Below are 17586 nucleotides of genomic sequence, written 5' to 3' on the forward strand. Positions count from 1 at the left end.
TACATGTATTTCCATTGTTTTATATTAAATTTTGTGTATTGACTTGATGTAAGATGTTGTGTATTTGTTTTATTTGGATGGAGAATAAATAAATTAGCATTAATTTTAATGCCAAAATTTGTTCAAAATAATTAAAAAAACGTCCTTTGTTTTCACAGTTCTTTCTTGATTGGATTAATAATTTTATTTCATAATTGGCCATTAAAAATTATTTACATGAATTGAATTCTTTTAGGTTTTTCCCAGAAAATTTAAAAAATCATTTAAGGAGGCCAAATGGATTAAAAAATGTATTTTTTTCTTCTTGCAAACTAATTGGCTTCCTTTTGGCTTAAAATTCAACATGTCCGCAATCGTAATTCAAAAATCAACAAAAGTCACGATTAAATTAGATAATTATAAGTTTATTGCATTAGACATTTATAAAACATCTCCAACATACCTTTACAACAAGTCATTAATTTTATTTACAAAGTGTCTTTTTCAGATATTTGTATAAAAAATGGAAACCTTGATGGACAGGAAAAAATGAAGATATCTGCAAAAAGGAGCCGAATTTTGCAAGTAAAATATCAAAATTTCCAAATTATCCAAGAAAATATTTATTTGAAGGATATTATAAAAAATCTAATTTCTATTTGAAATTTCAATTTGTTAATTTTACTTCGAACGAAAATCGATTTATAGCAATTGAATTAAACACGAATTTTTAAATTCGGGAAATAATATAATACTTCATACTGATTGGTTTTGAAGAAGGATCAAGATGCATTCTGAATTCCACTGTGTATACAGGTACCGAAAATGATTTCAGATTCAAGTAAAGGTCCAAATTAATTAATTCCAGGACATCAGTTCAATTCAATTCAGTTCACATAAGTTTTAATTATAAATTGAAGATATTATCATAATAGGCGCCTCAAATTATAGGTCAATTATCTCTAAAACTAACGCTCAAGATAAAACTTTCAAATCAAATTTTTTTACGAGCTCAGCAATACGTAGTCAGATCAGATAAAATCATCAGATTTCTTCAACAGTTCGTCTCACCAGCTTCTAACAATTTATTTATCTGAACAGACCCCCGTAACGAATCTGTAATTATTTCTTTGTGGTAAAACTGAATTACTGTTGAATATTACTTGGAGAGCAGGCAGGAGGACAAAGAGCACATTTGTGAGAGTCAAAAGTCAAGGTGTGCAGCGAGAGTCAATAACAAAAAAAGAAGCATAAATGACAAACCTGCGGTGAGAATTGAGACCTCATGGGTCGGCACAGGCAGGTGAGGAGACGCAGCTTCCGCGAGGGTCGCCGAGAGAATGAAGAGGCGATGGAGCGCGGCGGGCGCACGGACAGATATTTTGCTCGCGCACGCGGCACCCCCTCCCTGCTTCAAACCGACAAACGTAATACATTTGAAATTTTATATAATTATTTTTTATTTGTAATTTGTGCGTACGTCTTTTGACTTGGTGCGCGTTTTCACTCTATAAATTTCTATAAATACGAGCGAGCGGTTTTTTTTTAATTTGCTCGGTGGAAATTTTTCCAGCAGTGCCAAGAGAGAACAACCTTATTAAAATTTATTCCTTCGCACTCCGGCCGCCGTATAGTAAGTTAATGGCGTGGACTTTTTAATGGGCTGCTGCCTAATGTGTATTTATTCCGCGCGCTTTTTATTTTTCTCTTCTTTTAACGATCATTCATGCATGGAGACAAGTTTACAGAGGTTGAAAGAGCGCCACGAATCATATTTCATTACAAAACGTTTTTTCCTGGCCGCCGCGCTGATTTGAAGACTACAAGTGTGAATATTTATTTCACAGCAAAATTTGAATTTATCCGTGTGCTCTTTTTTAACCAACAGCTGCCGATCATCAAAATTCAAGATAGTTAACAACTTTTCTGACATCAGAATAATTAAAAATTGAAAGCAAAAAATATTTAATTTTTTTGCCTCCAAACTAATTTTCTATGCAGGCAATTTAATTTATCAGTAACAATTGACATATTTTGCCGGTGAATGAAGCAACACAGCAAATAAAATTGTGAAATTAAAATTTAATTTTTATAATAATAATAATAACATCAGCTGTCAGACATTTTTATTAAATTTTCAGGTCAATGAACTTCACAAGATAAAATTCTATTCACAAATATAAACTATCACTTTAATGGTCAATTTAAAAAAAAACCAAACGTTAATAAATTTTTATTTAAAAAATATTAATATAACTAATCTGGTTCTTCAACACATTGTTCCACCATCGTTCTCAGGTTTGGATTTTCCATGGCAGCCGCTATTCGCTCTTTGTCATTGATTTGTCTATTTACTAAAATTTAAAAATAAATATTGTTAAATTCAAGATCACAAAAGTTTATTACATACTTTCTTGCTCTGTGTTGTGTGCACCTTCCTTAATTTTAATATCAAGTTTAAAAGGATCGACTATACTTTTGAGCAACTTTGCTCTAATGCAGAGGCCAATTAGGGTAGCAAGAGAGCAGTGAGGAACAGTAGGGTTGAACTCAACCTTGACCAAAATTGTGTCACTGTTTTCCATGCTGAAAACCTGGCACAAAGTTTTTTATTTTAATTTGAAGTACATTCAAATTGTATAATATTTTATTTTACTGCATGAAGAAAAAATAAAGCGCATAAAATTATTATGAACAGCAATAATTTCAACATACTTGGACACCATCCTCATAAACAACATTGAGATCCTCCAAAGTTGATGGTTTCTCCGGATCTTTGATTGTCCTTATACTCTCTGGAAAGGAATTAAATTATTTTTTTTAACTCTCCCAAGCAAAAGTATTCACTACCGTAGACAATTTCCTTGAACTCCTCAAGTTTGAGCTTCAAGGCATCAGCATCCATGAAGCTCTCAGTGGCAACGTCCGCCTTGTCAGCAGAGCAAACCTCAACAAAGCCATCGACAGCTGCATTTTTCTCTCCCAGGCCTATGATCGACCTCGACTTCTTGATGAGACTCGACAGCATGGCTTAGAACATTTCGCAAATCGTAGAAGATGTTAGCGATGTTAAACGTGACTCGTCATGTCATGCGATTTTGTTTTGTTTACATTGCCAGCTGATCGCTGATCAAATAAGTCGATTTCTTTTGTAAAAAGCTAACGGCTACCGGTTTTTATAAAAACGATTTCTTTTTCAGATGAATTTGTATATTTTTGTTCTTTAAGTACTACTATAAAAGCAATCAGTTTGCATTGCACGGAAAATCTAATTCAATATTTTTTAACGAATAACGAAGAAACTGTATAACAAAATAATAATATGAACCTAGAAATATCGGTATTTCTCAGCAAAATCTTAAAATTATTTAAAAAAATTGATGTCCTTTTTTTACAACAACTAGTTTTTAAACTGTAAAATAATTGATAATTTTACAGTAAATTTGTCAATTAAATTTTTTATTAGAAGAAAGTCACTTAAAAACGTTTAAATTTTGTTTTTTTCCCACAATTTTCCACTTCAAAATCTAAACCGGTAATTCTCTAGCTTGCAGATGCAGGTAGGGCCAAGAGAGGGCAGCACCGGCAGCAAAATAAAAAGCAGCTGAATACTGAGCCCGCTGAGGCTGAACTAAAAAAAAGGGATCTGCAGACCAACGCAACTTTCCTGTTAATCATCCACTCCGCGACGGTCTTTAAGGGTAGATTAGAACCGTGGCGATCTCTCTGTGATGCACTAGTCGTCCGGGAGCTGTCTTCGAGCGGACACAATGGAAGACGGCGTGTCCGAGTCGCTGAAAGAGCGTGTTTACTACGCAGCACGCGACGGCCTCGCCATAACCCTGTTTGCCCTTCTCGCCGACACAAGCAACCCCGAAAAGCTTCTAGCCGAGGTTTGTAGACGTCAACCTTTCCAACTTAACCCTTAAGTGTCCGCTAGGCACCCTTTGATCCTCACGAAAATGGCAATTCTCGGTGCAATTAGGCAGGGGTTTCCTGGGTCGTGACCTCCGAGTACCACATACACATGCGTGGCGGTGGATGCACTGCGCTTTATTTTTATCAGGCGGAGTCATCAGATGAATATCTCTTTGGCTGAGACGGCATTTATTTTCATCGCTTTTACTCAGCCCTCAAAGAGTTGTGTGTCCATTTCCGACGTGGACGCTCAATTCCAAAGTTGAAAGTTATGGCTTTCGCTGTTCCAGATTGCTTCGTTGCACTCGTCTTGCTGGAGTGCATCTGCTTAAAAAATTTGATATAAGGTTAAAACGATTAATTATGAATCCATCATGATATTGAAAGCACATTAATGCTGATTGTAAGATAAAACCAGATAAAACGGTGCACCAAATAGTTAAACCTGCTCTACCGCGCACCACACAAGAAATTTATTATTGCAGAATATTTTTCCCTTAAAACTGATGAAAATTATCATTAAATTGTTTATTTCAACTTTTTATCTTATCAGATTATTTTATTTAACATTATTATTATTAATATTTTAAAATTATTAATTTCCCAGGTTTTGACATTTATGTTTATTTTTTGAAATAATTTTTACCAATTAAAGAGAAAGAAGTGTTAGAATTTCTCTCTGCAACAACTTTTCACAGAAAGAAAAGCAACACATTTTTCAAGACCAAACTGCCCTTTTAACTAAAACAATTTTAATGGTAATAATATTAATCAAAATAATGTATGTTTTATCTTCTCCCTTCAGTACATGGAAGAAGATGGTCAGAGCTGCACTCCATTAATCATTGCCTCACGCCATGGCCACGACAAGGTGGTCAAAATCATCCTCGGCAACTTCAAAACTGTGGACATTGAGCAGGAGGGAGTCGTCAAATTTGACGGCTACATGATCGAAGGGGCCAGCGCTCTGTGGTGTGCGGCAGGTAAAGATCAAAGAGATCATTTTGCGTCCTAATTAAGAAACATGCAGCGTCTGAATTGCGTTTTCAAAACGTGCACAAGACGGAAAATATAACTAAGCTCTCAGTTGTTTTGCCAAATAAATGCGGGTTTTGCGTTCCAAATTGTGGCTGGCAGTGATCCAAGACGTGACTCTACTTCGCGGCACTTAATCTAATTACATTCTCCATGCAGTCTCAGAATTTGAAAGAACGTCTCGTTTTTTTTAGCTCAAGGACATTTTTAATTTCAAATTTGGCGTGCGCGTGTCAAAACAAAACTTGTCTTGTGTGAAGTTGACGTTTCCTCTAATCAACCAGATCTAAATTCTGTGAAAAAGGGCTGCTTGAGCCAAAAAGAAGAAGTAGCAACCCCAATTTAAATTTAAAATGAGCCAATATAATTCAGTAACTCTTCAAGCAAGAAATTGCTTCATATTGCTTCTGTAACTCTTAATTTTATCAATTATACATTTTATATTCTTCAGAAATTACTTTATTTTTTTTAACCCAATGAAAAATTGGAACCGCGATCAACTTCTTTATATTAATGCCACATTGTTACAAACAGTTACATTGTTTACATTCAATGGTAGGAATCAATTTATAAATGAAAGTATTAAATCAGATTCTCCCTTTTTTTTTTTAATTCCTTGCACCTAGATTAGTTTGAACAAGAAACCCTATGTTTTTAAAGAACCAGCAGACCTCAGGTCGTCTTTTGGGGTCAGTTTTTTTTTTGTCACTTATTCTGTCCATTGAGGTTTGCCGGTTTCAATTTTTCATTAAATTCACCTTTCTTTTAATGTTTTCATTTATTTAATTTATTTACAGAGCAAATTATAAATAGGATGTTAACAGGGAAATGCTCTTACTGATAGATTTATAAAACGGTAGGGTCAAGTTAGATTTTGTAAAATAAAAAATACAATTTTTGATTAAAAATTGAATCGTTGCTAACAAGCTTCACTAGCCCCGTTAGGCTCCTTGAAATGCAGCTAGCTAATTAAGGAGTATTGGTCCAAACAATAAGTCTCAATTTAAGAAATATTGATATATTTATGATTTGATGTCTTTCTGATTTAGGTGCTGGTCACCTGACTGTTGTCAAAACGCTGGTAAATTTTGGCGCCAATGTGAACCACTTGACAAAAACCAACTCCACCCCTTTGCGAGCCGCATGCTTTGATGGCCGGCTGGACATTGTCAAGTACCTCACTGAGCACAACGCGGATATCAACATCGCCAACAAGTATAACAACACATGTCTGATGATTGCAGCATACAAGGGCCACATCGACATCGTCTCGTTCCTTCTCGAGCGCGGCGCCAACCCCAACGAGAAGGCGCACTGCGGCGCCACGGCACTGCACTTTTCTGCCGAGTGTGGCCACACTTCCATTGTCAAGGAGCTGCTTGACTACGGGTGTAAAATTACCAGGAACGAGAGCGGTATGACGCCACTCACAGTTGCTTCTGAAAGAACAAGGGCTGAGGTTGTGGAGTATCTCATATGTAGACCAGAGGTAATGCAACTAATTTATAAATTGAATTTATTTGCAATTTACTTCTTTGCAGGTGATCCGAGAGGAGAAAATTGACGCCATTGAATTGCTAGGTGCCTCCTTTGCCAATGATAAGGACAATTACGACTTGGAAAAAACATATCACTACCTCCGGAGGTCAATGGTGATGCGCCATGAAGACCCTCCACTTCCGAAACCTCACTGCGAGCCAATCCCTGCCTACGACTCGTGGGTCGAGTGCGCCACCTTGGAGGAGTTGGACGCCATCCAGCACTTGTCCAATTCACTGCACATGGAAAGTCTGACCATCAGGGAGCGCATTCTTGGCCCAAACAACCCTGAAGTTCCTCACCCAGTCATATACAGAGGGGCAGTGTTTGCTGACAATGCGCGCTTTGATCGTTGCATCGACCTCTGGCTGCACGCCCTCAAACTCCGGCAGAACAACAAGGTTTCTGTAGTTAAAGACCTGCTTAGATTTGCTCAGGTAAAATTCAGAAGAAAATGTATGGAATATTTTTTTATAAAGCTTGATTCCTCCAGGTGTTTTCTCAAATGATTCATGTTGGAGTGGATCTGAGTTTTGACTACTTGGAAACTGTCTTGGCTGCCACAGTTGTGGAAGTGGAAAGAAATAAGGATAAAATTGCCAATCCTGGTCCCAAAGATGATGTCGAACTTATCAAGGTAAATTGGTATAAAAAAAAAATAATGAAAAAAATATAAATAAATACAAAAATTATAGGAAGAGCAAGAAAGTAATTTAATGACGGCTCTTTATCTCCTTGTGTTGGTTACACAACTGGGAAAAAGTATTGATCCTGAGCGTCTGCACCAAACCAAGAAACTTGTTTTCCAACTAAACAAGCTCAAAGTCACACTTCGAGATGGTCAAACTTTGCTTCACTTGTCCGTTAGTGCTGAAACTCCAGTCGACGATTTCCATACCAACGACGTTTGCAAGTAAGTGTGTCATTACCTTTAATGTAAGTTTCGAGAATAATATTATTTTTAATGCAGATTTCCCAATGCTGACACAGCAGCTATGCTCATCGAGTGCGGTGCAGATGTTAATCAAATGGATAATGCAAGAAACACTCCTTTGCATCTTATAGTTAGCTACCAAAAGCCAATAAGGTGTGTGATACATAATCAAGTAAAGAATTGAAAGTATTGAATGATTAATTTTTCAGTGATTTTTTGACGTTGCATTCAATCATTGTTGGTTTGACTGAAGCAGGAGCTCACCAAGATACAGTCAACGAAAAAGGGGAAACTCCCTTTGATGCTGCAACAACAGGTCAATTTTTTTATCGCTAAGTAAAATTGTGAAAAAAATATTCAAAATATTGCAGGTGTTGCTGAAATTATCTTGCGAGCCCAGAGCAAAATGAGTTTGAAGTGCATAGCGGCCAAAGCAGTTAAGGCTTATAACATAGATTATATGGGCAGAGTGCCTAAGTGTCTAGAAGGTTTCATTGAGCTGCATGGGCCAGTGTTGCGAAGTGAGGCCAGACCCAGCCGGCAAGGGGCAAGCACTCAAAGGTTTGCCAACCAACAGAGAGAACAAGAAAACAATGCTGCTGGGATGCAGGCCATCTGATGACCAGTGTTGAAGTGCTGAAGGAAATTTTAGCTTTACTCAATTTGTAATTAAAAAATGCATTGTGTACCTGCCCTCGTTACTCCCAAGGCAGAGTTGTTGTCTTAAGTTAAGTTTAAAAATATCAAAATTTTATTTTAGGAGTGATTTCTTGGAAGCTGATTTTTTTTGTAAATCACATGGACAATAACCGCCATCCTGCAATCTCTGATTAGGTTGTGTTGCTCTCAAACTTAATGCGCTTGGTCTGTCTTGTCTCTTCTGTGTTCTTTTGCATAAGGGATCTCTAATTATTGTAATTTTTCTTGAAAGACTTTGCTGATGGGTCAACACTTAAGATGCAATTTTCTGTTGTTTAAAAACAAAAATTTAAGGCCCAAAGGCACAACTAATTGGTGTAATTCAATCGTTTTCACAGGTGAAAATCATTGGGTGCTTCTTTGAATCGATATTATTTGGATGTTCTATGTTGTAAAACTAGAAATAATATTATTTAAATATTGTAACATGAACTGGTCAACTCGTCATACAGAAAAATATACATTTGAACATTTTTTTTTATATAAATTGAATAAATTATCTTCATATTTAAATACAAATCCTCTCAGCTCTAATTATTTTGTCTTTTTTTTGGTTCATTTAGTCATGCTAAAAGAGAAATCCAGCTAGAAGATTGCAATTTCTGTTACAGTTTACAGTGCATTGGAATGCATGTTATATTGTGTATTGAAAACATACAGAATTTGGCCTTGGGCGGTCTTATAATTTTTGTCTACAAAAGAGCGCTCAGCCTTTTAAGGTGGGAAGTAACGTGTGAAGTGTGCCAACTAATTCCAATTGCTCGGTTGCGCTGCTTTCTCAATATATACACAAACATTAATAATGGACTTTGATGCCCGGCCCGAATTAAAATGCAATTTGCTGCGTTGGCAAGAGTGATCTGAGCGTCTGAATCTACCCAACAAATACAGACTGCGGCTGCAAGAATTGAATCAATTAGATCTCGGAGAGGCTGCCTAGTGCTCTGGTTAAACGCCGCTGCCGCATTCCAATTTGGTGTGCTACGTGTTTATTTTGTTGCCGCGGGTCGCGCAGTAAAATAGTCGCCCACCTGCTAAGCACTTGTGCATGTACATACGCATGCAGAGAGCTATTTATGTCAAGAATAATTTATACACGCGGTATACAATACGCACTTTTCATAGAGCTGCTAGAGATATCTGGCTGCGTTTTGCGTTGCATCACTTTATGATGTAGTTCAAAGATCTTATACCGTGCACTGCGAGCCTCACTGCAGCCTGAACGTTATATGAAATAATTTTTTAAGACTTGAATTTGTTGTTTTTTTTTTTTTGCAAAGAAAGAAGTGTTAATTTACAGGCATGAGAGTAGTTTGCAAAAATGTGTTCAGATCCGCATTACTTATTTTAAAATTTAAGCAATCTCAATAGTTTGAGGAGTAGGCTTAAATAAGTCAATTGATTTGCGGGAACAATGGAGAAACCCTGCAACGCCGCATGCCGACACAAATTTTAAACCTATACACATCGGAAATACCCCTGCAAGCAAACGCCCGTTTGTAAACGAAAAATGCAAATGTTGATTTCACCAAAATTAATCTTGATTTGCAAATTCACACACAATTTACATATCCGGGTGCACACACTAAAATAAGCTATTTAATCGACACATAATGACAAGAATAATTGCGTAGCAGTCACAGTGGATTAGTTAGTGTAGGTGAACATATAAGCGAGTGCAGAAATCCGCACATTGCCACTTTCTTTTTTTTTTAACATTTCCTCCTTCAATCTTGACCCACATGAATGTCGCCCGCGCACTTGTTATTTTAATTCGTTTGCATTGTCTACCTCCACGCGGCTCCTTGGCAGAGTCAACGGACGGACGTTTCCATTGCGAGAGCGAGTGACAAGAGTCAGTGTTAAGTTTGTAAGTCGATCGTTTTTCAAGGCACGAGGAAGTAAAACTTGCTCGTCCATTGTCTCCAGCCGGGATCACCGACCACTTCCCACTTGAAAATGAAATGAGCTAGTCTCTGTGATGCCGTGATCAACAATTGCTTATATGACTGCGAACACGTAACTGGTTCCGTTGTATCAAGTGAATAACGAATAATGTCGCTTTATTAAGCAAATCATAGTTTGAAAATTATAATCTGGAGTTTTTTTTTTTTACTTTTTAATAGTAATTATTACTGTTTAAGACAATTTTTTTGCATACGCAAAAAAATTTAAAGTGTATTAAAAAATACGGGTAAATATTTGATGGATGGAAATATTTATTTATGTACGTTATGAAAATAATCTGAATCTCCATTTTTTTATCATTAATTGTTATTATTATTATTGCAACTCTTTTATGCTTATGGTGTGATATAACAAATAGTGCACTCGTAATGAGAATTGGTACCATACATCTCAATTAATGACTAGACGTTCTATAACCCTGGTTCTTTCATTGAGATCACCTTCTGCGTTACGCTCATAATTAACTCAAATTTAAGAACAATTAAAAATGTTGTACGCGAAACCCGCCAGGTGTCTCGATGGCCAAGAGCCGCGGCGGTGTGCACGCTCTTCAGGGCACTGTTCGTGTGCCTGTCTGCATCCTTAGCTGAGCGAGCGAGAGAGTAAAAGTGCGCGGGTGACGTAGGCAGGCGTGTTCGCGAGTTGCTGCTTAAGTTAGTCTACCGCATGGTTTTGTGGTGCGAGCACCTAACCGACAGAGCAGCGGCTACCTGAGCGAAACGCAGCCAGCAGCACCTGAGAAACCGACCTCGCCGGCAAAACGACCTTTTTGCCAACGAATTCTTTTTTGCAACTTCCGCCAAATTCGGCATAGGTAAGTAACAGCCACAAGAGCTGGATACTATTTTTTCAGCGTTTATTTTTAATTTTAATTAAAAAGTGAAATTTCACAACGCCGCTCAAGAAATGAGCAACTCTATGATTAAGTGGTTCAATGCACATGAGCTGCACATGTCGTGCACTCTCGGACTTCACTTCACTTTATGTACACGATCAAGGTCGAAGAAAGTGGCATTTTAATGTGCGATAAAAAGTGCATTTCAATTAGTGCAGCATCTTGCCGGTGCCGCTCCGGACCCGTGCTACCATTTTTCACTGTTCATTGCAGTTTGCCGTTCAAATTAGAGGAAGTAACAACGGCGAGATTGTCATTGTTCGATATGACAAGACCGCACGGCCTTTTGTGTTTTTAAATTGATTGTACGCTGCCAGTGCAATTGAATCACAGCAAGAACCTTCCCGGTCGTGTTTTCCGTATCAGGGGTCCTATGTAAGACTCAAATTTAGCCTTCGCGCTACTCCCGCTTTGTGAAAAAAAAATTAAAGAAAAAAATTTCAGAGAAAAGTAAAAATACCTGTAATCGCATAATAATTATATTTATATAAATAATCATAAAATCGTTAATAGGATTGTCAAATTCAAACATTGGCCACATTTTAATAAAATCACTTCGGAGACCTTTAATTATCATATTAATAATATTAATATATTATTTTAAATAATTTAATGACACAACTCTCTAATAACCTTTAAATAAGTCAAATTCAAAAACTCAAATATAGGGAAAGTTTAGCCACAATTAAACAGGGTATAAGTAGAGTTTTTTATAGTTAAATCTGCAATTAGTTAACATCAAATGAGTTTTATATAATCACGTTATCTATTAAAATAGCAAAAAATACTTGTTTATATTTTTCAAAAATAACCGCAAAACACCAAAATTTATTTAAAAGAAAAAATAAATTTTCGAATTACTGTCCTGTGCTATTCTGAAGAAAATTTGTCCAGTCGAATTTCCTTTCCGATGTCTACAAATTTTTACTCCGCCAACCTTTTCAAATTTTTCGCAGAAAGGGTCAAGTTCTAACAATTAAAATCAATCATTCTTATGCAATGAACCATTACAGCATGGAAAAGTGCCGGACCCATATGGCATTCGCTAAAATACCACGCGTCAAAATTCTCGTTTTTACAAGCAAGCAGTGCTTACTGGCAGGGCAGCGCAGCAGCAAAGTTATATCATCTTGAAAATGAGGTCGCGTATGTTGTGAGTGTGTTGTTGATGTAGGTCGTCAGTCAGTCGAATGCACACGAGCGACTGCTTTGCTATATGGAAAAGTCTGCAGGCGGCGCGTTTCTGCAGCGTGAGGGTTAATTACACAGTCATATTGGTACTGCTCACAGTTCGATTGATTTTATTGTCTGGCTTGTGCGCGACGACGTTTGTGATTTGTGACCGTTGGCGAAACAGGTTAGGGAAGGAATTAAGAGGCAAAGTGAGCAAATAATGAGGAAAATGTACCCTAAGCATATCATTGAACTTCATATTTGAATGGAGAATAAAAATAAAAATAATTTTTTTTTACAAATTAGAGTTGATTTATCTCTTGATTTAAAGAGCCTAAATAATAAAAGGTAGTCTTATTTAATTTTGTGTAATATTGCACTACAATTTAAGAAGGACAAAAAACCAATCAAATACAAATTCAAAATTTTTTACTGTTGTTTTTATACTACTTTTCTTGCATTTTAAACTATCCATTATGCAATTACTTTAATTTTCAAAAATGTTCAGTGTTAGTTTTAATTATTTTATCTTATTTGTTTCCTGACAACCATTTCTAACGTTGACTCTTGACAAATCAATTTGGCTCACCATATGACCTGAATGAGTTTTATCGTTTGAATAATGCTAAGCATTGTACCTAACCTTTTTTTTACCCAAACTTATTTTAAAAATTATTTATTGATGTTTCAAAACAATGCCAAACAAAATATAGAAATTTTAAATTTGAATTTGCAAATGAGACAAAATATTTAATATGACAGTGTCTTTTGTTCGTCATTTCTCAGTATAAGTAGAAAATCTCTTAATACAGTATGTAACTCATAACTTATAGCAAAATAGCCTATAGTCACTCATCTATAGAAAGTATTTCGTTTTACTTTTTTTTTTAACGTACATACATTCCTCCAAAAATTTCTAACGAAACGTTATCAATTTTGTTTTTCCCTAAAAACAATACAAATATTACTTTGTTTTGTTTAAAGCTGCAGCTAAAAAATCACATTTTAGAGAAATTGCAATTTCCAGTAAAAAAAAACAAAAAAAAAACAAGGCAGATCTGTACCGATCGCGATCGCTTAAACCTCTTAATTTCATTTGTCATGCAGGTAGAAGCTGTTAAAATTTTAGTCACCTGCTGAAATTAGGCCACCGCTAAATCGCGTTGAATGCATCTGCACTTTAAGTGAATAAATTAATAGTGTTCTGCCAGCAGCCAGACAGCATATGCTTGTAAATGTTATATGCGGTTTCTCTCTCCGGCAGAGCAGTGAAAAGGATTGAAGGAAGGCTCTTTTATGCCTGGCGCCGTTTGAAATATTAGTTCATATTTTTGTATACATATTCTCTAGCTGTTTAGCATTGATCGGTGGAATGCAATATTGTTATCAAATTTATGCACCACCTTTCGATTGCCACAGCTGCCGTTATAAAAATACCACCAAATGGAATTTCGCAGTAAGGAAAAACCAATTGTAATGATAACAATCCTGATGTTGCACAAAAATGCAATAAAAGTTATCAATTGATTTTTGTAGTTTAAAATATTCATTTCTTGGATTTTCCGGAGGCTGCTAATTTTACCGTTGAATAAAATTGAAAATTTTGCTTAAAATACTTCACATTTGTTTTACTATTGTAGGTGAAAAATCTCTTATTTTAAAAATGGCAACTTTTTGGTCTCTAATGTGACCTGAAGCATTTTTATGAAAATTCCAAAAGAGCCGTTTTTAATCTTTCAGAATGGCACTGATAACAGCTGTCAATTTCAGAAAAAAGTAAAAACGACTTGTCAATTCATGTATAATAGTCAGTTGTAGATTTTTATTGTTAACAAATTTTCACTGTGTTGATACGATTGCATAATACTCATCCTTCGTAACAATCACAGATCATTATTTTAAAAAGAAAAGTAAACTTTACTCATTTTTCTGAGGCCTATTTAACACGTAATAACTGCGTGGAATGAGCTCTGCAAATTTAACAAGTCATTAACTCTGTACACCATAGAAACACATCTCTCGCTGGTAATTGAAATTTTTGCATATATTGGAAATTACTTTCCATCGCCGAGTCTTTTATTTGCAAGCAGAAAGTGAAAATCGCAGAAAGCACCTGCTGGCGTTCAGCAATTTCACTCTCCTATGTAAGTAAAACGTACATTAGCGTTTTTCAGTTGCAAAAAAACTGATCATATTATAAATTAAGTCATGCCATTTTTTTCAATGTCACCCTAAATTTCAATTTCAAAATTGTTACAATTTTATTTTAGCTGGCTTATACATTTATAGCTTTTGTAAAGCATTATATCACGAAAAAAAGCTATATAGAGCGAAATTTAAGGCGAACTGTGTATCACTCTTAAGCATTCTGATTTGCAAAAATGAAACAACACTGCGATGCCGTTTGGGCAGCGTTATTTAATTACAGACAGGCGCGACGAGATAAAAACAATAAAGGCGGCGGCAATCCAATAAGTGAATGACGCGCGACCTATCTAGCTATCCATATAGCTGCCGATATTAATTTTGCGGTTGCAAGTCTGACCTTTAGAACAATTGCCGCGATAATTTTTGCAATATTACATTTACTCCCCAAGAACGAGAGAGCAAAGGTGACGCAACCAAACACGATTCCAATTAATTTAAAAGCATTTCAAACAACGGTGGGTGATTACTTTTTTTTTATCTTGTTCATGAGGAAAGATTATAAAAAAGGATTTTTATATTTCTTCAAACTTACATGGAAAAAGAAAATTTTCTTTTGCCTTGAGAATAAAGAAAGAGAAGATTCTTGGAATTTTGGAAATTTAGCATATCAATCTTGTGTTAAGGATAAGTAGAATTTAATGGGTGAAAAACGAGACCTAGGTGTTTATGTCAACATGAAAACGAGCAAGTTCGTAACTAATTTTACTGCAATTTAATTTGTTGGGTAACAATGGGGCCGCAAATCGAGTGCTTTTATGCTTGTTGCACTCGCACGCTGGGTTTCAAAAAGTCGAGTTGTGACATATAAGAGCGGTGCTGAAGTCGCAGCTGCTGTTTCTTTACTTAGCAGGCGTAACTGATGATTCCCATTTATGTAACACCGCCGCCTATTTGGAGCTCTCTATTGTTTCTCCTATTTTTGCATTAATCGCCGGCTGCTCTCTCGTCAATGCCACTTCGAACTGCCGCTTTCCTGCTTTGAATATTGGGTTATGGCCAGAGTGTATGTGTAACGATAACAAACGAATGTGTTCGCAGCTTTTTGGTTTGATATAAATAACATTCCATTGTTCATTCACTTATACGCAGAGACCTGAATTGGAAACTCAGAGACCATTTCATTTGCACTTCAAAATAATGACAAAATATAAAACAGAAAAGAAAAAAAAATGATTCGTAATTATTAAATTGTAATGCAATTTGGAAAAAGGTTTATGCAAAAAATTAAAAAGTAAAATGGAAAAAAATTATTTCAGCAAGGAATAAATCGTAAAAGACTTTTTTGAACCATTTGAAATAATTTTTAAAGAAACGTAACAATAACTTTGAATGAATTTTTGAGTTCATTTTTTAGCTGTTTTGAATGCAATAAAATTAAGACAGTAATAATCGCTTATTTCATGGAAACAATAGAATTAAAAAGACCTTAATATTTTCTCATTTGAAAAATCTGAGTACTTAAAATAAGGGCTTTCATTGACATAGCAACCGTGGAGTCATAAGAGAGTCTAATTGTGGGAGGCAATACGCCGGGCCATACTCTGACCTTCAGAGGTTACGATAGTCAAATTCGCCGCCTCTGTCGAAACCAGCGGCAAGCGCTGCAATATCAAAATTAAAAGCGCACGAGCGGATTATGCAGTACGCGGGTCATTTTAGTGCGCAAAACACAACGACAGCATAATAATAAAATAAAAACAACAAAAAATAGCTCAATGGCTCTAAATTACATTTAGAGACGGCGCCGAGATCTACTTTGACGAAATAGGTCAGCGGTAAACACAATGCGAATTGCAGAGAAAAACGCCACACAGGGTCCACGCAGACAGAATCAGCACATTTTTCGCGAGGGAGGAGCGTTTTGCCATTTTATCCTATATTCCAGGCAGAATGCGGATCGTGTGGCACGACTCGGGCGGCCCAACGCGGGTCAAGAGGTCTGATTCGTACTTTTTTGAAGGCTAACATGGCTGGGGATTTATTTTTCTCTCCTATGAAGGTGGAGAACGACCGCCACCGCACTACTAATTGCAGTTTTACATTCAAACTATTATATAGAAATACCAAAACTGAAAGATAAATCGCGGTTTTTTACTATTTTTTTCTAAGCAAATATTAATTAAATGCTTAACTCTTTGTCTACAAATGTGGATTAATTTTTGTGTTTATATAAATCAGATAAAAAATTAATATAATTAAAATAAATATGGAAATGAAAAAGCCCGACTTCTTCATTTCCATGATCATCTCCTTAAGCGTTAACTTCTACAAACAAAAAATGAATATATTATTTTCATATTTTATGATATACCTTTACAAAGTATTTGTTAAAATTGAAAAAATTTGCAGCCCATATTCTTGGAAAAATATCTTGAAAGAAATAAATTTCTTTAATAAGACATGTCATATTTCCTCACCGTATTGAATACAATTAAGCCAAACGATTCTACAATCCAACACCCATTCGTAGGCAGAAAAGAAAATTTACCCAAAAAAACTGTTCCATTGCATCAGCAGTTAGAACAATAATATGCTTACAATTCCAACCCGCGCGCAAGACGCTTTCCTTCGTTACATTCAATATTATGCGAATGATTGAAAATATTAAAATCTAATTTGCAAACAAAGCACCCACTTGTGCTTGTTATTTATGGCTCGTTTATGTCTATATTCTGCTCAATTCCTCCCTCTGAACACGTGTTGCCTCGATAAATCCTGCATCGCAACAATGGGAGGAGTGCGCGAAATATCAGAAATAATGAGAACGCGTCGTGCTCATTTACATTCGCAAATTTCGCGGCCAGTAATAAAAAAATAATCATAAGCGCTATTGAGCAATATGGTTGCACATTTTTCCCAAAGTACGACTGCGATGAGAAGAAGCATGGCTTGCACACGTCATATCGATTTACCGCCGAGACAATGAACGATTAATCATACACAAGCACTATGTATGTGCGTATGAAAGGTGCAATAATGCATTCGGATTTGGGCGTTCATTGTCTGAGCTGAAGAGAAATTTACTATTGGATGAATCAAGGAGCCACGAGCCACCTTGCCAAAACTGAATTGCTGAAAAATAATGAGCGAGCATTTATTTTATTTATTTATTCTCCATTCATTTAAGAACATATAAAAAAGTTTTATTGGGCCCCCTGAAGACTAATTTATCACATCATGCTGGGTGACCGAAATTCGGCGCTCGTATCTGCTCAATCGGCAATTGAAAAAAATCGGC

General features: G+C 36.0%; 4 protein-coding genes across 8 annotated transcripts in view; 2 read left to right on the plus strand and 2 right to left on the minus strand.

Moving 5' to 3' along the window:
• Positions 1-17586, minus strand: part of LOC132198574 (extracellular matrix organizing protein FRAS1-like) — a 63347-nt gene that overhangs the window by 45434 nt on the left and 327 nt on the right. For 2 of the 4 annotated variants that reach the window (XM_059622679.1, XM_059622678.1), the window contains exon 1: positions 1243-1975. The exons of the other annotated variants lie outside the window; for them this stretch is intronic. The gene's annotated coding sequence lies outside the window, so the exon portion shown is untranslated. Of the gene's footprint in view, positions 1-1242; positions 1976-17586 lie in introns of those variants that run through there. 4 annotated transcript variants of the gene reach the window in all.
• Positions 2089-4002, minus strand: LOC132198583 (cytosolic iron-sulfur assembly component 2A). The gene is made up of 4 exons (XM_059622694.1): positions 2830-4002; positions 2695-2774; positions 2390-2573; positions 2089-2333 (listed from the first exon to the last, which is right to left on the minus strand). The coding sequence occupies exons 1-4, from the start codon at positions 3005-3007 to the stop codon at positions 2236-2238; spliced, it is 540 nt and encodes a 179-aa protein (XP_059478677.1). The 5' UTR covers positions 3008-4002; the 3' UTR covers positions 2089-2235.
• On the plus strand, positions 3579-8632 carry LOC132198577 (protein fem-1 homolog B). Of its 2 annotated transcripts, none has more exons than XM_059622686.1 (9): positions 3579-3872; positions 4703-4880; positions 5982-6421; positions 6474-6908; positions 6965-7108; positions 7167-7384; positions 7442-7558; positions 7615-7721; positions 7777-8632. In XM_059622686.1, the coding sequence occupies exons 1-9, from the start codon at positions 3750-3752 to the stop codon at positions 8022-8024; spliced, it is 2010 nt and encodes a 669-aa protein (XP_059478669.1). In that variant the 5' UTR covers positions 3579-3749; the 3' UTR covers positions 8025-8632. The 2 variants fall into 2 exon arrangements, with proteins under 2 accessions (XP_059478669.1, XP_059478670.1); XM_059622687.1 differs by lacking the exon at positions 3579-3872 and adding an exon at positions 4103-4244.
• LOC132198580 (uncharacterized) overlaps positions 10660-17586 on the plus strand; it is a 66926-nt gene continuing 59999 nt past the window's right edge. The window contains exon 1 of the mRNA XM_059622690.1: positions 10660-10886. The gene's annotated coding sequence lies outside the window, so the exon portion shown is untranslated. The remainder of the gene's footprint in view (positions 10887-17586) is intronic.

This window comes from Neocloeon triangulifer, unplaced genomic scaffold, assembly GCF_031216515.1.
Source record: "Neocloeon triangulifer isolate White Clay Creek 2 clone unplaced genomic scaffold, ASM3121651v1 ptg000013l, whole genome shotgun sequence".
Classification (NCBI taxonomy): Eukaryota; Metazoa; Arthropoda; class Insecta; order Ephemeroptera; family Baetidae; genus Neocloeon; species Neocloeon triangulifer.